Below are 22,223 nucleotides of genomic sequence, written 5' to 3' on the forward strand. Positions count from 1 at the left end.
AGTTTCAAGTCAACACTTGGGTTGAGTGAAACTCAGCCCTGTGTTCCGGCTCCCGGGGACATAGAAAGGAACAAAGCACAGCCCATTCCTTTACAGTTCATTTACAGCTTACAGTCTGGCTGAGTGGACTCCAAGCGACATGGTCCAAAAGTCAACTCAGCGCCAGATACTCACCAAAATAGAAGGTCTGCAAAAGATTCCAAAAGATGGAGGGAGGCATCAGGACAGTGATGTCGAAGCTGGGCTTAAAGCGCAGATAGAACCGGGCCTTAAAGGGCAAGAAGATGAAAGAAGGCTCTCTAGGTGGAGGGACCAGCCTGAGCAAAGGCACAGAGGCAGGAAAACATCGGTTCTAAGGAATCCAGCTTGTCCAAAGCCTAGGTCAGATGTAAGGCGTTGAGGGCAAGATCATTTGGGAGACTAAGGGGCAAGGCTGAGTTTGTACTTAAATCCTTATGCAGTGGGAAGCCAGCAAAGGCCTTTGAGCAAGGGCACGCTCGGGCAGGGAAAAAAAAAGCATAATAGCTGCAGAGGAGGGGAGTAAACGGGGCAAACAGGAGAAAAGTTTCGGCAACGGAGAGGTGCTGGGGAAAGAGCGCGGATGAAGGACACGCGGTGCGGATGGTGGTACTGAGCATGCTGACGGGTCAGGGCCGCCAAGAGAGATGAGGACTTCAGCTTGAGTTGCTCTCTGTGAAGACATTCTTCACGCAACCGGAGAGATAAAAAACTAATAGAAATGGAAGCAGTTGGGGGGGGGGGGGCGTGATGAATTGGAAGATTGGGATTGCCATATATGCATTCCTAATAAGAAAAAAATATCAAATTGTACACTTTAAATATATGCAGTTTATTGTATGTCAGTTATATCTCAATAAAAGTTCTAAAAAAAAAAGTGGAAGCAGTAACAATTGCTCGCATGTGTACAGACTACATAGTAGAGAAAGCCCTTTAACTCATACATGCCTTTGACTAGTATTTATTGAGCTGCTACTGTGTGCCAGACCCTGTGCTGAATGATTTGGGATCCATCAGTAAGTGGTGGTGGATTCCAGTGGAGGAGACAGACATTAACAGCCCTAATACATAAGTAAAGTACATGATGTTCTAGAAGGTGCTATGGGGGGGGGAGGGAGCAAGAATGCAGGGAAAGGAATATGGGAAGACTGGGTGGAGGCTGCAATTTAAAACAGGGCCGTCAGGAAAGGAGACACTTAAGCAAAACCTCAAGAGGAAGGGCAGCAGGGAATCTTAATAAAAAAAAAAATACAGGGGCTTCCCTGGAGGTCCAGTGGTTAAGACTCCAATCTCCCAATGCAGGGGGCCCGGGTTCCATCCCTGGTCAAGGAACTAGATCCCACCTGCCACAAAGAAGATCCTGCATGCCACAGCCAAATAAATAAATAAAAATTTTTTTAAAAGATACAAATGAACTTTTTTCCAAAGCAGAAAGAGACTCACAGACAAAGGAAACAAATTTGTGGTTACCAAAGCGGAAGGGGGGGTGAGGGGAAGGGATAAACAGGGAGGTTGGGGTTAACACATACACATTACTATATATAAAATAGTTAACCAACAAGGACCTACTGTATAGCACAGGGAACTATACTCAGTATTTTGTAATAGTCTATAAGGGAAGAGAATCTGAAAAAGAATGTATTTATTTTTTACTTATTTATTTATATTTATATATAACAATCACTGTGCTGTATACCTGAAACTAACATGATGTTGTAAATCAGCTATACTTCAATTCAAAAAAATTTTTTTAATTTACTTTCCCCTGAGAGGCCTATATCCTCTCCCATTTTTTTTTTTTTCTATTAAGATGGTTATTAAAGCCGAAATTCTAAGCCACCTTGGAATTACTCATTTTTTTGCTGGGTACCTCTCCCGTATGCGTGAGATATACACGTTAATAAACTTGTTTTTCTCTTGTTAATCTGTCTTTTATTCCAGGAGTCTCAGCCAAGAACTTATCTCAGCCAAGGGTGGAGGGAAAATTATGTTTTCCTCCCCTAGAACACTTTGGGAAAGAAAGCCATGTGAATATCTGGGGAGAAGCTTCCAGATCCCAAAGTGGGAGTACTTTTCTCATGTTCTAGGCCCAGCAAGGGAGTTGGTGTGGCTGGAGTCGGGGGTGGAGGGTCAAGTAGTTGAGATGAGCTGGGAGAGCTGACGGGGATGGATACAGGGGGCCCCGTAGAACACGTGAAGTCTGGCTTTTTCTTTTGAGCAGGCGAGAGTCATGACGTGATTTCCATTTTAAGGAGCTTCCTCAGGCTGCTGGGTGGGGACCAGACACCAGGGAGCTGGGGCAAAAGTTGGGGGCTATTGCAACAATCCAGGCCAGAGATGATGGTGGCTCAGTCTGGGGCGGGAACCAAGGAGTGGGGAGCAGTGGTCAGACTCTGATATATTGTGCAGAGAGAGCCCGGGCTTGCCTAACCGAATGTGGGGTGCGAGAGACGCGTCAGGATGCCGTCTCCCAGGGGATGCAGCTGCCATCAGCGGAGATGGGGTGGCTGTGGATGGGGCAGTTTGGGTGGGAAGGGGAGATTAGGAGCTCGGTCTAGGGCATGGTAAGTTTGGGGCATTTATTAAACATTATAGGGGGATATCAAGTTAATCAACTTCATTCAACCCACTTGGTAACCGTGTGTGTGTGTATGTGTGTGTGTGTGTGTGTGTTCTATTGTGGAAAATACACATAACATAAAATTTATCGTTTTAATCATTTTTAAGTATATCATTTAGTGGCATGAAATAGATTCACATTTTTGCACAACCATCATCCATCATCATCATCTTCATCACAACCCATCTCCAGAAACTTCATCTTTCCAAAATGCAACTCTGTACCCATTAAACAATAACTCCTCATTCTCTCCTCCCCCAGCCCCTGGCAACCACCATTCTATCTCTATAAATTTGCCTGTTCTGTGTACTGCATCTAAGTGGAATCATCCAATATTTGTCCTTTTGTATAGTGTCTTCAAGGTTCATCCATGTTGTAGCATGTGTCAGAATTTCATTCCTTTTTAAAGCTGAATAATAGGTAATTGGATAGGTATTCCACATTTTGTTTATCCATTCATCCATCAATGAACATTCGAGGGGTTTTCACCTCTCAGCTACTGTGAATAATGGTGCTATGAACATGGGTGTACATCTGCTCATGTCTCTGCTTTCGGTTCTTTTGGGTTTATGCCAGAAGTAGAATTGTGGATCATATGGTGATTCTATGTTTAGTTTTTTTGTTTGCTTGTTTGTTTGTTTGTTTTTGGAGGAATTGCTATGCTGTTTCCCAGCCCTGTGTGTTTTTTCCCCCACTTTTACACAGGAGGGACTGAGACTCAGACAGGAGAAGGGACTTACAGGAGGTAGCAGAGCCCTGAGCCAAGGATGCTTGCCCCAGAGATGTTTCTGGTTCGCTTGGCCACTGTGATTCTGAAACCCCCGCTAGAAACAGGCCTGGGAATAGAAACTTGTGGGAGCGGAACTGAACCAAGGTGCAAACTTAGGAGCCATCTTCAGAGAGCTGGTGGGGATCCAGTTTGCCAGTTTGTTGCAGAAGAGAGGAATGTGAGACCCAAGAGAGCAGGAAGTGGGAGTTTGGGACCTGGCAGGAGTCCAGAAAAGGAAGGGGAGCTAGCAGAGAAAGTAAAGGGAGAGCTCCCATCAATACAGCCCCAGGCCAAGCCCTCCAATCACAGCTTCCTAGCAGCTGTGTGACCTTGGGCTGGTTACTTACCCTTTCTGAGCCTCTGTCTCCCCATCTATAATATAGTGATGATAAAAGTCCTTCCCTCATTGGGTTGACGTGACAATTAAATGTGACGAACTAGGATTTGTAAAGCCCTTGGCAGAGCCCAGGGAGGAAGAGTCTGAGAAGTCTCTGGGAGAAAAGGGAAAGGCCTTCCTTCACATGAGCTGCTGGAGGGAATGTGAACCAGTTTGTATCTGGAGGGCAGTTTAGCAAACACCTTAAAGATATGTTTATCTGTTGACCCAGAAAATCCACTTAGAGGAAATTATCTTCAGAAATTCTGAAAGATGTGCAAGTTGAATTATCCACAAGGATGTTCATCCAGTACTGTTGATGAGAACAGAGGATTGGAGATGATTTAGATGTCCAAGAAAAGGAAAGTGGTTACATTATTTATGCTACATGCAGATAAATAAAAACTACATGGCCATTAAAAATGTGGTTGTAGAATTCTGTTTTATCAGCACGCAAAGAGGCTCAAATATATATAATTGTTACTCTTTCATTTCAGAAATTTTTAAACACTCACCAAAGTAGAAAAAAACGATATAATAGACCCCCATGCACCCATCACCCAGAGTCAACAGTTACCAACTCACAAACCACCTTCGTCGGTAACCCCACCCACCTCCTCCCTCCTCCTCCACATTATTTTCAAATAAATCCCAAGAATTATAGCATTTCATCCATAAAGATTTCAGTATGTAGCTAGCAGGTAAGAATTCTTTTTTCTTTAACATAATCATGTACAATTATCACATCTAAAATAATTAATAATTCCTCAATAAAGGAACATGATTTCTCTACTCACAAACGTGAGGGTTTTCCATACCGAGCAATTCTGACACTAACTACCCAGAGTTAGTACAGACCCACAGGTTACAGTTCATTCCCCATCTTCAGACATCAATCACAAGTGATGGGTCCTAAGGTACCCACGGTTCTATCTGACTTGGCGACATTAAATCGGGGGTTCCCACAACCCCCTCCTTGGGTTCGATAATTTGCTATAATGGTGCACAGAACTCGGGGAAACACTTTACTTACTATTACCAGTTAATTATAAAGGATATTATAAATGACAGCGATGAACAGCCACATAAAGAGGAATGCAGAGCAAGGTGCAGAAAGGCCCCGAGCTCTGGAGCTTCTATTCCCAGGGAATGAGTACATCACCCTCCCCACACAGGGATGTGTTCACCAACTGGAACCCTGTTGCTTAAAGTTTTTATGGAGCTTCCATTGCATAGGCCTGATTGATTAAATCCTTGACCCCTGGTGACTAATTCAATTTCCAGCCCCTCCGCCTCCCCAGAGGAGGTTGGAGAACAAGACTGAAAGTTCTAACCCTCTAATCACATGATTGGTTCCTCTGTAACCATCCGGAAGCTATCTAGGGGCCCCAGCCACCAGGCATTACATTAACAGACAAAAAGATACTCTTATCACTCCAGATAGTCTAAGAGTCTTAGAAGCTCTTGTGTCAGGAACCAGGGACTAAGGCCAAATATCCTAATAAAAGATGCTCCTAGCACCCCTATCGTTCAGGAAATCACAAGGGTTTTAGGAGCTCTGCGCCCGGAACAGGGGGCAGAGATCAAATATTTATTTATTTTATCACAATACCACAAAACATAATCAAATATCTGGTCAGTGTTTAAATTTGTCTCTTATAAATGACAATTTTTTCTTTTGAATTTGGGATCCACATGAGGTCCACACAAAACAACTGGTTATATATATTTTAAGTCTTTCAAATGGTAGGTACCTCCTCCCTGTCTTTTCTTTCCCTTGCCAACGTATTTGTTGTAGAAAAGATGATTTGGTCTGTAGACCCGGACTGCTGGTCAACCCAACAGCCAGCGTCTGGACTCTGCTGACTGCATTCCCATCATATAGTTTAATGTGTTTCGCTGTCCTTTGTATTGCCCGAAACTTGCTCGTTAGACCTAAAGTCTTGATCAGATTTAAGGTTGCCTCCTCCTTCTCAGCAGGGGCAATTTATAGGTAGTGCGGGAGAAATATGTGGTTTCTCTTTTGGCAATTTTAGCAGCTGTAGACAATCAATGCCCAGATCCATTCACTCATTCCAGTTGCAAAATGGCAAAATTCTAATGGTATCATTCCTTCTTCATTTACTACCGGGAATACTTCTATAAAAAGAAACACGCCCCTTCCCTGCATCTACAGTTTGTTTCCACTAAGGCACAGTTCTTACAGGAAAGGCAAGCTTTCAAAGTAATGAGATGATTCCCTAGCATCCTCCAACAGTGACTAACAAGGATTTTCTGTCATTGCTACAAACTTACGAATTTAAATATATTTTAAATAAACATATTTGGTATGTTTCAATATATTGCATTTATTATCCTTATAAGCATGTAAAATGGGAAGTCCCAGTAATGCTTTTTTTTAAGACCAAAACACACACACACATCCCTTTTCTTACTAAAACTAGTGTACCTCCTTATCTATTACATGACAAAAAATAAGTTACAAATAGTTTGTAAAGTTTGACCCCAAACAAAAATATTGTTTAAATGTATAATAATAGAAAAAAATCAGACTTTCCTGGTGGCACAATTGTTAAGAATCCACCTGCCAATGCAGGGAACACGGGTTCAAGCCCTGGTCCAGGAAGATCCCACATGCCTCGGAGCAACTAAGCCCATGTGCCACAACTACTGGGCCTGCACTCTAGAACCTGCAGCCACAGCTACTGAGCCGGTGTGCTGCAACTACTGAAGCCCAAGTGCCTAGAGCCCGTGCTCCACAACAAGAGAAGCTACCACACTGAGAAGCTAGCACACCACAATGAAGAGTAGCCCCCGCTTGCCACAACTAGAGAAAGCCCATGTGCAACAACGAAGACCCAACACAGCCAAAAATAAATAAATAAATAAATAAATAAATTTTTAAAAAGAAAAAAATCATTTTTGATGTTTCTAACTGCATCTGCTCTCTAGGGGTCCTACAATCCTGCACAACTTTCACTTTGCCAAGTGGTGATGGGTCTTGACTGTATACATGCAGAGGGAGGCATGGGGCAGAGCTGAACTGCAGAATCAAGGGGGCAAGAGTTTAAGGTCTGGAACTGAGAATGGGTCAAAGAGGGAGATGAAGGAGTCAGCACAGCTGGGTTCTGGATGGAGAAAGAGCCTCATTAGAAAGACCAGGAGGGGTCTGGGCAAGCTAAGAGTTTTGAGCTAAGTTGGGGAGGGGCGGTAAATGCCCTCTGCCACCTCCACCTAAGGTCACCGGGTAAAACTTACATCGTCCACTCACGTTTTAAGTACAAATGGATTCTTTAGGGAGGATCTGAAGCCATGCCAAAGGCTATGTACAGGATAACAGGGCACAAGGCAGAGGGACACTCAAAGCAGTGGACAGATTCATAAAAACCCATGTAAACAGACAGAAACATGCCAAAATTGGTCCTGGTCACCCTTAGGCGGTAACTGATTTAACAGGTGTTTTTTTGAAAGGGTCACTTTTCTACTTTTTAAATTTTTATGCAACAAGAATATATTCTTTTACAATTTGGGGAAATATCATCATTGTTTTGAAAATAAAATAAAACATAGAGATGCTGAAAGAACTGAAGGAAATGGGTTCACTCAAGGGCCATGCCAGGCCACCCCGCCCTGGGCAAGGGTTCTGTGCCTCCCACAGCCCTGGGAAGGGAAGCCAGCAGTGACTTCAGGGTGTCTGTGGGAGGCATGGCCAGGCACAGGACAGTCCTCCAAGGCAGGTATACCCTCACAGTTAAGCGCACGGGCTCAGGGCTTGAATGCAGCCCTGCAAGTTACTAGCTATGATCTTGCAAAAATAATCTCAGCCCTCTAAGCTCAGTGTCCTCATCTGTAAAAGAGAAGAGCTATTCCCACTTGGTGGGGCGTTGGGGGGACTGAAGGAGACAGTAAATACAAAGTGCTTAATGCCATGCCCATCACTTGGAAGCAGATAGAAAATAATATTTCTGCAACATGGCATGGCCTCCCTATAAGGTAACCAAACTGTCACAGTTTCCCCCACGCAGAAGCCCAGGCCAGTCTTGAAGCAAAACCCCAAGCCTCACTCTGTCACCAAAAGAAAATCCTCTCCTTAAAAGCACCGGTGAGCAATCACTATTTTACTAAGGATTCAGCAGGAGCAGTGAGGATGGGTCAGGTGAGACACCCACCATGCACAAATCTAGGTTCTCCCAGCTCCTGCGTCCCCACCTGTCCCCACCAACTGCATGGCCACCAGCCCTGCGGGCCATGCTTACCACTCCCCTGGAGTCTCCCCGAGGGTCTCATCCTCCACCCAGCATCTTAGCTCCACCAGGCTCCTCCATCTGCCACCTAAGGCTCCTCAGGGCACAGGAGGCACTCTCCTTAGAAGATGAGCTGGGGGTTATAGATAAACCAGTGAGGTTTTTTCCTGATACATACAGGAAAGGACATGGAGGCTCACAGAGATTATACAAAACACCTTGTAATAGGGAAGAACAAATCTGACTCCATATTGACTCTATTTCTTTTACTTTCAACTTTGTATTCTATTGCTTTTGCTACAAGTTGGAAATGTTGCCTATAGCCTGAAATATACAGGGAAGCCCATTCTCAGAGGCTCTGACTTTTAAAGGTATAACACTTTCCACTCATACAGAAATAAAAAGTTGCAGAACAGAGAATAACATTTGTCTTTGCTGAAAGTTTACAGGAACATAGTGACCTGACCTACCTGGACAGCTGCAAGAACAAAGGATTCCAGCACCAAGAAGTTTGCAGCAACCAACCACACCTCCTCCCCTTTTAGAACAAAAGAAGCCTGACTAAGGGGAGGTGGTTCTTTGGGACACTAGTCCACCGTCTTCTCTGTCTGCTGGCTTTCCTAGCAAAGTCGCTATTCCTTGCCCCAACAAATGGTCTCTTGATTTATTGGCCTGTTGTGTGGTGAGAAGTACAAGCTTGGACTCAGTAACAGCCTGAGGACACAGAGCAGACAAGTAGCAGGATAGCATCTCAAAGGGTCCCTCCACTCAAAACCCCAATTTTGACAGCAGGACCTCTTGTAGGGACTGAGATGATTCCCCTGGGTTTGAGCTGGAGTGAAGGAAGCTCTCAGATCCTCAGGAGCACCTGGGAAGAAAGAGAGGAGCACACCCATGGATACACACTCACACACAAGTATGTACCCATATGCACACTGACGCTCACGTGCCCATGGCACACACACACACTCTCTTACCCCCACGTATTCACACATATACATAGACACACGCAAACGTCATCCCACTCATCTCTGAACCACAACTGAACTCTGGCGACCGCCCTGACTCTTCAGTCAAAGTAGGGGTTCAGCCAGTTTGTTTAAAGAGAGGAATCAAGGATCCAAAAAGTGTTTTTTAAATCCTAGGCTATGTGCTGTGATAGATGCCCTGTGCACAGCAGCCCTGGCCACCTAGACTCAGTCCTCAAGCATGTAGTAACACCTCCCTAGAACTGGGATGCACTCCCAGGCATTAGCCCCGTCAAGGAAATGACTAACCCCCTTATGAGGGCAGAATCATCCCTGGGCTTCTCCGGAAACCTGGCCCCTCCAGTTGGCCATGCTTCCCATCAGGAAGAGGGCCACCACCACCCTGGCCAGTGCCCTTGTCCAAGCCCAGGCGCCTTGCCTACAGAAGAGCTAACACCACATGCTTTGTCAGAATCCTGTGAAACAGGCGTGGGGAAACACTCAGCACGGCATCTAGTGGGCAGTAGGTACTCCATAATTGTTAGTTTCTCAAAATGGAAAATGTATTGCCCAAGAGTGAACGCTAATGTAAACCACGGACTTTAGGTGATTGCGATGTGTCAAAGTAGGTTCATCAACTGTAAAAAAAAATGTACCACTCTGGTGGGAATGTTGGCAGCGGAGGAGGCAGCTATGCCTGGGTGGAGGCAGAAGGTATATGGGAACTCTCTGTACCTTCCTCTCAATTTTGCTCTAAACCTGAAACTGCTCTAAAGAATAAAGTCTATTTTGTGTAATTATTTCCTAGAATTCCTCTTAGGAAGAGTCTTATCTAGGGGTAGAAGGGACAGCCTCTAAGCCGTTTGGGGCAAAGGATAAGGTCAGTGCCCCCAGTACCGTGGCGCATGGTCAGGCGGCTATATTTGGTCACTAGCTGATGGAAGTGTCAGCTTGGTCTGGGCGAGTAAAACAAAAGAAGAGACCTTCACCTTCTGGGTGGTAGAACTCTTCGCCCCGCCCAGGAAGAGACCCAGTTTGGGTGGGTGAAGATAAGCCACTTGGGGAAGGAAACAATCATGTGACTCTTTTCACGTGACCATCCCTGAGCCGTTTTCTAAACGAGGAGCAGGAAGCAATTCACAAGCTCATCCGAGATGCTTGAGGAGAGACTTGGAAACCAGGAAACGTCTGATGTTGGTGAGGAGAAGGCTGGGGGAACCATGCTTCAGTGTATGAGTGTAGAGTTGCCATGAACGGTGCCCACGAACCCCCTCTTCAGTCTGGAATCATCTAGAGCAGTGCTTTCCAGTAGAAATACAATACAGGCCACCCACGTAACTTTAAATTTCCTAGTAGCCACATTTTTAAAAAAGTAAAAAGAAGCAGGTAAAATTAATTTTCATAATCTATTTTATTTAACCCAATAGATCCAAAATATTATTTCAATAAGTAATCATATGAAAGTCATTGAGACATTTTACAATGTTTTTCATGCTAAGTTTTCAAAACTCCATGTATAGTTTACACTTAACAGCACATCTGCATTCAGACTGCCCGTTTCCAAGGTTCATGAGCCACAAGTGGGCCACTGTGGCCCTTTGGGAGTTGGATTTTTTTTTTTTAATGGTTGCATTGGGTCTTCATTGCTGCGCGCAGGCTTTCTCTAGTTGTGGCAAGCAGGGACTACTCTTCGTCATGGTGCGTGAACTTCTCATTGTGGTGGCTTCTCTTGCTGCGGGGCACGGGCTCTGGGATCTAAGTGCACAGGTTTCAGTAGTTATGGCACATGGGCTCAGTAGTTGTGGCTTGTGGGCTCTAAAGCACAGGCTCAGTAGTTGTGGTGCCCGGGCTTAGTTGCTCTGCGGCATGTGGGATCTTCCCGGACTAGGGATCGAACCCGTGTCCCCTGCATTGGCAGGTGGATTCTTAACCACTGTGCCACCAGGGAAGTCCAGGGAGTTGAATTTAATTAGGGGAAGGTGGGTGGGTGCAGGGGAGAGAGGCCTGGGTACCAGGTATCTGCAGATAATCCGGGCTCAAGGCAGAGCTGCACACTGAGGAGAGCTGAGTGCCAGGGGTGGGACACACAGGTGTGGAGCCAAGTGACATAGTTGGGAGACACCCAGCTGTGCCCTGTCAACCCTCTCTGTGTTTCCTCCCTGGTATCTTCAGTACAAACCACCCACTCTCTCCCAGTTGGTAAGAGAGAGTTCCTCATGTCCACGGGAAGGACTTGAAGTCCATGGAAGATGTGCTGCTGGATGAACACAGAAGTCTTCCTGGAGATGGCCCTTATGTGAATTACATTCGCTTTTTAAAAAATAAAAATAAACCTGAGGATGTACGGTCTCCATCTAAGGCAGACTGCCCTACCCAAACACACCTGTGAGCTTCTCCTGGAGAGGGACCAGGTCTGAACTGATTTCCACACAGCACATCTGATGCCTTTTACCCCATCTGGAATGCCCACCCTGACACCACCTCCACTCCCATTCCCCCACCCCCACCCCACCCACCATCCTCCTGCTCCCAAGATCAGAATGCAGCCCCCTCTGCGCACCTGTGCTGGGCACTTCCTCCCGGCACTTCTTCCCTTCCTCCTGGGCCCCTGGCTCCTTGGGGGCATCTTCTGAACCCTGCCAGGCTGTGAACTCCCTGACAGTAGGTGCCAGGTCTGGCCCTTCTTGGCTTCCTCCATGAGCCCAGCCTACACTGTATCCTCCCTGCAACCAAGCCTGCAGTTTGCCTGCCCAGGGGAAGGGAACCAGGGGCTCTGACCTGTACCTCCCTTCCTAAGTAAAGCTGGCTCCCCCCTCATCCCATCCATAGGGGCTCCTGCAGGACTCCTAGAAGGAGGAGGAAGAAGAGGAGGGGAAGGAGCAGAAAGCAGGACGGGGAAGTCAAATGCTCTGCTGGCAAAGAGGAACCAAACAGGAGTCCCTGGCAAGAGGAAGAAAAGTGAGAACAAGAAGAAAGCCTGGCTGGGGGGTTCGGAGCGGGGTGGGGGGCAGTGTTGGAGGGGAGTAAAGCACATTAGGCTTAGGGGTCCAGCTGCATGAATTTTCACCACGAGGATCAAGATTGAGCTCTTTTGCGGCACCCCGTAAGTGTCCCTGGCGTCACTGACCAGTGCACACCCTGGGTGGGGGAGGCTGAAGGGGTACGAGATCATCAGCAGAACCCCAGCGGAGGGCTAGCATGCCCATCTCACAGCAACCTCATGCAGTCTGGGTCAGTGCAGCGGCAAACGCTGGACTGCCTCCTTTTCCAAGTGGTAAGAACAGCAGACTTCATTCACTGAGGGGGGTGGGGGGGACATGATTCCCATCATGTATCAATACATACATAATACTGGGAGCTTCCAAATAAGGAATGTAAGAAAGATCACATTTATTTGACTTTCTTTCAGTCAAGTTAAATCCTGTGCCAGTTATCCCACCAGCTGCCCAGAAATCCAACCCTGGATATGATAGGGCCTCCAGCAATCCCCAGGATTCCCTCTGGGTCACGGGGTTTTCTGTAGCACCAGAGCTACAGGGAGGCCCCTTGGACCAGATGAGCATCTGCCCTGGTTACCATGGAGATGCCCATTTCCCCAGAGGATGTGATTCTTTCCTAGTGGGAGATTCTGCTGCTTCCGTGCCAAGTTCAAAGCCCTGGGGAATCTTAATCAAGGCTGAAGGTCCCCAGGTGTCCTACACAGCCATACCATGTCCTGAGCTCACTCTGGAGAGGTGCCCACCTCTGTCCCTTCCTCATTCTGAGGGGCTTGCTCCTGTCCCCTGCTGCTCTAAACTCTCTCTCTTTCCCTTTGAGAATTTGGCATAATCTACTTAGTGATTTAATAACGTTACATTTTTATCCTGTCACACATATTCTTCTCTTTAAATCCCCTTAAAAGCTTAAGAGAAAAGGTATTAGTATCCCTTTGTACAGATGAAAAAATGGAGGGTGGGAGGCTGAGTCACCCAGGCAGGAAGAGGTGGAAGTGATACTCAGGTTCAGGTACTCCAGAGCCCGTGCTCTGCGCTGTGCTCCAGCTGTTGGGGCCACAACTCAGAGCTAAGAGCGCAGGAATGAACAAACCATTATTATCAGCAGGCACAGATGTAACTTTCAGACAAATTCATCCCGGCTCCATATTATTCCACAAGCACCGCAGGCTGAGGCAACCACCACACTGGACAGGGGACTCTTATAGACCCTCCTTGGAAATGTCCCCAACAGAAGCACAGAGCTATGGACTTTAGACCTGGAAGAGGTCTTGGAAATTACCGAGTCCTCCTCCTAGGGAGTAAAATGGAAGCCCTGAGAAGCGAATAGCGTCACCTGGAAAGCCGGCAGTAACCAAGAACTGGGTGTCCCACTTCCCTGGCCACCTGCCCCGGGCCCGGCCTCCCAACTGCAGCCTGGCCAGAGAAGAGCCTGTGTGTGTTTGTGGCAATAACTGTTTACAGTGCACCGAGGTCAGGTCTGGCACTGGACACCAGGTCCCTGCAAGAGGAGCTGGGGAACAGGCTTATCTAGGGCCATCCTCCCTGCCCTGCACCAGGAGGCCAGGTCCAGCAGCTCCCTTTGCTGCCCGGAGTCAGATCTCTGAAAAGGACTTTTTCTCAATGCTTCACCCCAGGACTCTCTAAGAGGGCAGCAGAGTCACAGCCTGGAGCCAGGGGTGGGCCATTCCTAGTAACTGAGCGCCTACGAGACAGGCTGGGGCCTGGGACCCTTCGATGCAGTGCTTGCACCTGCACAAATGTTTCCCTGAGCAACAAAATACTAAGAAATGATGAGGGACTAAAAATAACTGCGTGCAAGTGCAGTTGGGGCAAATTATGTACCACAAGATACAAAAAGACCAAAACCCCAACTGCCACTTCTGAAGAGCCTGGAGCAAAAGCAGGCTGCTGCGCATGCCCCCTGCACTCAACGCCACCAAAGGGGGGGGCAAACCACCCCTCCCGCCTGACCCCTGGATACACGCCTACCCTCACCCCATATAAGGAACCAGCATGCCTCTCCTCAGGAGTGAGCAAGGGAACCTATGGCTTATTTTCACTCCCCCCTGCTGCAGCAGGGCCCCCAATACAGCCCTGCTTGAATTTCTTGTCTGGCCTGTTATGAATTTCTATTGATGAAGGAAGGCCAAGAACCCTGATCAGTAACACCAACAATGCCTATTCATTCGACAAGCACCCACTGTGTGCAGGCACCCACTGCACATACACAGCAGAGGAGACAGGCATGTCCCCTGCTCTTTTGAGCTCACGGTCTAGCAGGGAGATAAATCAGGGAACAGGCAGAGCCAGATCATGGACATGCTACTTGTGCCATCACACAGAGACCTGCACTTAGGAGGGCCCTGTGCTTGGCTTAATGCTTTGCTATCGCTGTCTTCAAATTCTGAACCGTTTTTGAACAAAGAGCCTCACACTGTCACCTTATACGGGCCCAGCAATTTATGTAGCCAGTTCAAGGAACAGACAAGCAAAATGCAGTGTGACTGATGCCAAATAGAGGAAGTGGGGGCACCAAGAAGATGCCCAGCTGAGGCCTTGACGATGAGTGGGAGATACCAAACAGAGAAGAGGAGGGAAGAAAAGGGACAGCACGTACAGACCCTGAGATGAGAAAGTTCGGGTGCTTCAGAGAATGCTGCAGAATGTGGGGAGTGGTGACGTGCCACGAGGTGAAAGGGGAACTAGGACCAAGCAAAGCCAAGATAATCCCGAACAAGAACAAAACAGAGGGGCTCATGCCATTGAATACAGAGACTTTTTGTAAAACTCCTATAATTGAGAAATTGTGTCTTTGGGATACATAGAGCAGTGGAACAGAACAGAAAGTCCAAAAATGAACACACACATAAATGGAAATATGATTACGACAGAGAAAGCAAGAAAAATCAGGTACTAGTCAAGAAATGGTGCTGGGACAGCTGGCTATTGACATAGGGAAAAAATTAGACCCCTGTCTCACAGCACACACAACTCCAGGTGGTTTAAAGACCTAGATGTGAAAAAGCAAAGCTTTAAAACTTTTGGGAAAGACAAACATAAACAACAACAACAGCAAAAAAAAAAAAAAAAAAAAAAACCCAGAGTATCTTTACAAACTGGACGCACAGAAATGATTTCTTCAGTACAACACAGAAAGGATCTTTTCCTAAAAGGAAAAGATAAGCTGGACCACATTGCTATTTTAAACTTTCCTATAACAGAATATGTGTGCACACTGGGAGGCCAGCTCTGACGCATTCACTCTCTCTCCCTAAGCCCCTTTCAAGCAGAGCCACATCTGTGAGTGTGGAGGTTTACAGGTGCAGGAAGATTGTGTCCTTAGCTTTTCAGACTGGGATGGGTGTGAGACTGGGCCGCCCATGACTTCTAGCCATGGTTCCCCAATTCCTGATATCAAGGAAGCCAACTTATTATTCAAAAGATTACTTAGTAAATACAGAATCAAAAAAAAACTATCAAGAAAAATGGTATAGATGATCTTACTTGCAAAAAGGAAATAGAGACACAGACGTAGAGAACAAAGGTAGGGACACCAAGGGGAGAAAGGGGGAGTGGGATGAATTGGGAGATTGGCAGTGACATATATACACTATTGATACTATGTATAAGACAGATAACTAATGAAAACCTACTGGGCTTCCCTGGTGGCTTGGTGGTTAAGAATCCACCTGTCTAATGCAGGGGACACAGGTTCCATCCCTGGTCCAGGAAGATCCCACATGCCATGGAGCAACTAAGCCCGTGGGCCACAACTACAGAGCCTGCGCACTAGAGCCCCACAAGCCACAACTAATAAGCCCACACGCCGCAACTACTGAAGCCCACGTGCCTAGAGCCGGTGGTCCCCAACAAGAGAAGCCACCGCAATGAGAAGCCTGTGCACCTCAACGAAGAGTAGTCCCCCAATCACCGCAACTAGAAAAAGCCTACACACAGTAAAAAAGACCCAACAGAGTCAATAAATAAAAATAAAATAATAAAAAAAAACAAAACTATCAAGTACACCCAGCTTTTCCTCCCTCAGGGTTTTCCATGTGATGGGCTCTTTCTCTCCAAGTATCAGCTGGGACATCACCTTCTCAAAGGCCTCCTGAAGCCCTTGTCATTCTCTCATGTCACTTTACTTCTTTCTTGGCACATGTCACAATCTGTCATCTTATTTGTTTATTGTCTCTCTCTCTCAAGAGACTCCATAGGGCCAGTGACCCTGACCATCAAGAGACATAAACCTGCAGTCCTTGGGGCCAGCACACATTTTTTTCTTTGGCTTGCGCAGTGTTCTTCCAAAAATTAAATTTATTGGCAATGTTTAGAAATGAAGAGATCTTATATAAATATCTGAATTTCTGGTTCTCTTGAAAAAGAAGATTTAGCACTACGGGCTGGAGCCGCTGCAGCCTCTGATTTTCACCCTGGCCCCCACTATAACGCATTACATCACACTTGGCTGTCAGCACTCCTTTATCTTACCTGCCTGGCCCCTGGAGGCCTCCGGAGTCTAAAACCACGCTATGTACCCCTGTTAACTATGAGTATTTTAATTAATAAACTGAAAGTGCAAGAAAGGTTTACTGTTTTGAAGGAAATAGTTCAGCTAAGCTCTGGGAAGGCTCAACCCCACACAATTTGTATGACACACAAGACCCCGTTCTAGTGCGTGACATCTTTTCGGCTCCCACAACCAGCAGTACTCTCCCTCGAACTCGTGCTAATGATCTGGGTATTCTTTCATTAGACGATCTAAATGATAAGTTTAAAGTAGAGTAATCCATTTTTAGATTAGATTAATCTAAATGATAAATTAATCTAAATGATAAAGTTAAGGATTTGGTTATACTATTGTACGTTGATTAAATAAAATGCCGCCCGAAACCTGTCAAGGAGTAAATCTGTAAAGTAGGGAGTGAGTGGGTAGTTGGGTGGATAAGAGATGGTGGGAATTTGTCACGTATAGAAGGCTCGGCAATCAAATCACCTCTAAGGAGTGCCAGTCTACCCCAGGCAAAAAACCCTTCCCGGCAACAGGGCCAAGAAGGCGGAACGTGCCAGAGAACATAGTGCGCAGGCGCGACCGAAACCTCCGCCAGTTGTCCGCACCGCCCAGACACCTTCCTTCCGTACTGCGCAGGCGCCTAGAGGAACCAACCTTTCCCTCCCCCTTCCATCTCTCCCCTAGTCGAGGGGACGCCCTCCCGCGGTACGCAGTCCCTGCGCAAGCGCAGTCCCGCGTCCCCACCCGCGGACCAATTGGAAGCGGCGGCGCCCGGGCGCAGGGGCACAACGTCATGGGTGGGGCCTGGACGTGAGGGCAGCGCGCTGGCGTCACAGGGGCGGCTATATAAGTGAATACAGGCACCGCCCCTCCGCCCCAGTCACTGAGCCGCCGTCGAGGACTCAGCAGCCTCCCCCTCGAGCCCCCTCGCTTCCCGACGCTCCGTCCCCCCCGCCCGCCTTCTCCAGCCGCCGCCTTCCGCAGGCCGTTTCCACCAAGGAAAAGGAATCGTATCGTATGTCCGCTATCCAGAACCTCCACTCTTTCGGTAAGTCGTCGGAAAGGTCCCGAGGGGAGGAAGGCCCGGGCGGGCGGCGGGGCGCTCCAGGCCCGCAGACAGGGCCCGGGAAGCTGTCAGGCGTTTCGGGCCTTAGTAAATTTGGGTAGAGGGGAGATGTCCGGGCTCGCGGACGGCGGGGTCGCGGCCTGCGCCCCGGGGTTGGCCTCTGAGCGCGACCGGAAGGAGCGGGCGGGAGGTCAGCCCTTGGGCGGGCCGGCGTCTCGGGTGGCGCATTTACTAATGGCTCCCTGGTCTTCTCGGGCCACACCCGCCCCTCCCGCCACCCCTGCGTCACGTCCTGTACGTCACCGCGTTGTCACGGAGCCGGGAGGGAGAGGCGGCGCCAGCCCGAACTGACAGCCGTGCTCGCCAATGGGGCGGGAAGCGTGGCCCCGCCTCGGAGCTCGGGTTCCGGCAGGTTGCATCAGCTGGGTGGGGCGCTGCCGGCCAGCCCTGGCTCCCTCGACACGTGATCGGCTTCCGAGGGCGGGCCTGGGGCAGGAAGCCCAGGCTTTCTCTGGGCTGGGAAGCTGGCCGTCCCGGACTGACCTGTTCCGAGGAGAGCCAACAAAGAACGTATCTGATCTGACCAAGCCCTGACGATTTCAGTATCAGTTTCTGCACGTGGAAGAAACCCAGTGGGAGGGTGGCAGTGGCATCTGAGCACTGTAGCGCCAAACGAGCTTACCCTTTCTTCCCAGACCCCTTTGCTGATGCAAGTAAGGGTGATGATCTGCTTCCTGCTGGCACTGAGGATTATATCCATATAAGAATTCAACAGAGAAACGGTAGGAAGACCCTTACTACTGTCCAAGGGATCGCTGATGATTACGATAAAAAGAAACTAGTGAAGGCGTTTAAGAAGGTAGGTTTTTAACGAGATTTTAGAAAAATCGCATTTACCGTGCCTACATGGGGCTGCTGTGCTGTATTACTTCCTGAAAAGGGTTATTAGTGGCGTTCAGGCTGTTGCCGACCTAATTTGTTCTCCTTGCGTTGTCTTGGTAGAAATTTGCCTGCAATGGTACTGTAATTGAGCATCCAGAATATGGAGAAGTAATTCAGCTACAGGGTGACCAGCGCAAGAACATATGCCAGTTCCTCGTGGAGGTGAGTTCAGTCATTTTCTGTTAGTCCATTTGTGCCTCTGTCCTGGCTAACTAATATTAGATCTGCATAGTTTATTCAGTTTCTCATGGGATTATTTTGTAAGGCTAAGCCAAACAGTTGAGTTTTTTGCATACATAGACAAAATGTATTTCTGAAAAGGGATTTGTCTATCTTGAGGTTACTGTTTGCATGAACCTACATTAAGGATGCAGTTACATACAGGCAGATGCTAAAGCGAGTGGGATGTCTGCTTGGCTGTTCCTAAGTGCTAAAATCTTATCACACCATTGGTGGTTAACTGCACCCTGAGTTGAGAGCATCTTAGTTATGGGACTTCTCTTGGCCAGTGTAGAAGCAGGAAGACAGGATTGTTGTCATCAGAAATGGAGGCTTTAACTCTTAAAACTGCCCTTTTTTCCTTTGCAGATTGGACTGGCTAAGGACGACCAGCTGAAGGTTCATGGGTTTTAAGTGCTTTTGGCTCACTGAAGCTTAAGTGAGGATTTCCTTGCAATGAGTAGAATTTCCCTTCTGTCCCTTGTCACAAGTTTAAAAACCTCACAGCTTGTATCATGTAACCATTTGGGGTCTGCTTTTAACTTGGACTAGTGTAACTCCTTCATGCAATAAACTGAAAAGAGCCATGCTGTCTAGTCTTGAAGTCCCTCATTTAAACAGAGGTCAAGCAGTAGGCACCTGGCAGTGTCCAGCCTGAAACAAAGCAGTAACAGTGATGTGTCAGCCAAGTCCAGAGCCCCAAGATCACAGAAAGGCTATGTCTGGCCAGAAGCTCCTCAGCAATCCCTCTACAGTGTTCCCTGCTCTAAGAGAATGTCACCACCTGAACAGCCCTCGGTGAAGCTGAGAGTGGAGGATGGGGTAAGGCAGCAACGGCAGCTGTACTGCTACAGGGAGTCTGATCATCAGGGAAAGATCCCCTGATGTCTCCAATGTGACCAGGTGGGCAGAGCTTAGAGCCTCACCTTCCCTCTAGTGAGGTGATGGGACATCTGGCTTGCCACCAAGGTCTTTTTGACCAGACATATCCTAGCTGATTGATGTCCAAACTAGAATGTGAGGCCAACCTTCCATCAGGTAAACTTTTGACAAGGGAACAAATTTCAAACCAATGTATCCATCATGTAGCTGTAGAGCTTGCAACTTACTAGCAACAGCTGCCCAATGCCATGTGAAGTAACAAACTGGTTTTTGGTTTTTTTTTTTTCCCCTTCAGTTTTAATGTTATGTAATGTATTTAAACCCTTATTTAAATAAAACTTGTTTTCAGAAACATCCTGACTTGCAGATTCTGTTTTGTATACAGTCAGTCTTGTATGTGTGGAGGAACCACAGAAATGGCAGTAGAGAATACGTCTGTACCTGCATCTCCTCAACTGGGGTGTGTACTTGTTAGCCAAGAAAAACTAGTGAGCTTGTCCTTCCAAGTGTCCCCATGTCAGCTGTCCTGCAAGCATCCCAGCCAAAGCCATGCTGTCCCATTAGTCAGTGTGCTGAAAGAAGGTGCTGCTTGGCTGATGGACACTTGGCCTACTGTCTGAGTGATTTAATGGTTGTGGAGGAACTTGCCTTGTGAGATCACAGCAGGGTTGGTTGGAAATCCTTGAGTTTCCTCCTTAAAAGGTCTTAAGGCTGTAACAGAAAGAAAGGTGTGGGGCTTGATCTAATCCACAAACCCCCAGGAAAGGCATAACAAAAGTGTACTTTTTCTAGAGAATAGGTTGGTAGTATTAAAAATCTAGTTACTAAGTGAGAAGCTGAAACAATGTTGGGAGGCCATCTCTTGACAAAGGACAGTGAAGTGTGTCCAAAAAGTCTGCTCTTTGAGGGCTATTCTATTAAACACAGTTCTCCCAGTTTGTGAATTATGAACTAGTCCTAAAATACAGGCTTCAAACTGCAGAGAGTGGTTGTGGGGAGTCAACACTTGCCCTCTTTGTTGCAGGCCTGTTTTGTAAAGGTTAGCCTCATGTAGAGGCCAACCTGGGACCAGTGAGGTGTATGTGGAAGAGGAGGGCTGATGAAAGGCTGAGCCAGTGGTAACTACCCTGAAAATGAGATTCTAACCCCAGAGGCAGAGGCTTGTAACAAGATCCTACAAAGCTAATCTTGAATAAGCAGAACTCACCACTTGGCTCCAAACAACAGTGGCGTTGTTCAAAGTACTTGATACTTTTTTAAAAAGTCAGATTTGACTGGTCAGCAGAAGGGCTTAGAGGATCTTCTAGAACAACCTGGAAGCCAAACCCGCAGAAGACCACAATGAGAAGAGATGAAACAGTGAAGAGAATCCTGTGCTGTAGGTTGGTGTGCTAGTCCTGTGCTAGGTTGTTAACATTTCTTATGCCTTTTAAAGACCTCCAGTTTTCCAGAATGGGACTTCTTTGGTGAGCTAGCAACATTCAGTCTGCTGTCTGGAACCAACCAAAACAAGTATCTGAACATAATGACGAAGTTTGTGAAGATTTTTTTCTTTGGCCTCACCATGTGGCATATGAGATCTTAGTTCCCCGTGACCAGGGATCAAACCCTTGCCCCCTGCCATGGAAGCTTGGAGTCTTAACATCTGGACCGCCAGGGAAGTCCTGGTGTATGAACATTCTAACCCAATTGATGTGACTTGTGTGTATCTCAGGATGAAATAACTAAGAAAGCCTAGGGACTTCCCTGGCAGTCCATTGGTTAAGACTGCACTGTGAGACTTCCTAGGTGGCACAGTGATAAAGAATCCACCTGCCAATGCAGGGGACACGGGTTCAAGCCCTGCCCTGGGAAGATTCCACGTGCCATGGAGCAACTAAGCCTGTGCACCACAACTACTGAGCCTGTGCTGTAGAGCCCGTGAGCCACAGCTACTGAGCCCATGTGCCACAACTATTGAAGCCCACGTGCCTAGGGCCTGTGCTCCACAACAAGAGAAGCCACTACAGTGAGGAGCCTGTGCACCACAATGAAGAGTGGCTCCCACTCGCAGCAACTAGAGAAAGCCCATGTGCAGCAACGAAGACCCAACGCAGCCAATAAATAAATAAAATAAAAATAATAAAAAAAAGAATTACTGAGCAAAGTTGTTTTAAAAAAATCCTGCATGCGGTGCAGTGTGGCCAAAAAATAAATGGGCATGCTCTGCTGCTTCCCCCGCCCCCCCCACACACAGAAGAAAGCTTAATTGTCTCCATTGGATGGTTTAAAAAATGGAATGTGGAAATGCCCAAGGCTAATAGGTGGTTGCACATTTCCTAAACCCCAGGATTCTCCAACTGCTTCTCCCACCAGATGACCTAAATAGTTTATTTCACAGAGGTTGCATGTTTGGTATATGCCAGTGAAGCGGGCAAGGAATTGGGCTCAAAATGGCTAGCCAAGCAGGCACCCTGTGCTCAGGATGCTGATCCCAGATAGGGTTGGGAGACCCGTACACGGCCATAACACAAGGCAGAGAAGGGTCAAGGCCACCAGTGGCTTGACCAAACAGCTGCAGGATCTCTGAGGATTGGGAGATGTTCCCCACCCCCATCCGGACCCCATAGG

At 47.4% G+C, this 22,223-nt stretch overlaps 1 protein-coding gene across 1 annotated transcript; it reads left to right on the forward strand.

Annotated features, from left to right (window-relative positions):
* The first annotated feature begins 17,383 nt into the window (after nt 1-17,383).
* EIF1 (eukaryotic translation initiation factor 1) lies at nt 17,384-19,318 on the forward strand. The gene is made up of 4 exons (XM_057715151.1): nt 17,384-17,552; nt 18,266-18,429; nt 18,573-18,674; nt 19,101-19,318. The coding sequence occupies exons 1-4, from the start codon at nt 17,522-17,524 to the stop codon at nt 19,143-19,145; spliced, it is 342 nt and encodes a 113-aa protein (XP_057571134.1). The 5' UTR covers nt 17,384-17,521; the 3' UTR covers nt 19,146-19,318.
* The last annotated feature ends 2,905 nt before the right edge of the window (nt 19,319-22,223 follow it).

The sequence above is a fragment of the Hippopotamus amphibius genome, chromosome 17 (assembly GCF_030028045.1).
Source record: "Hippopotamus amphibius kiboko isolate mHipAmp2 chromosome 17, mHipAmp2.hap2, whole genome shotgun sequence".
In the NCBI taxonomy this organism is placed as follows: domain Eukaryota; kingdom Metazoa; phylum Chordata; class Mammalia; order Artiodactyla; family Hippopotamidae; genus Hippopotamus; species Hippopotamus amphibius.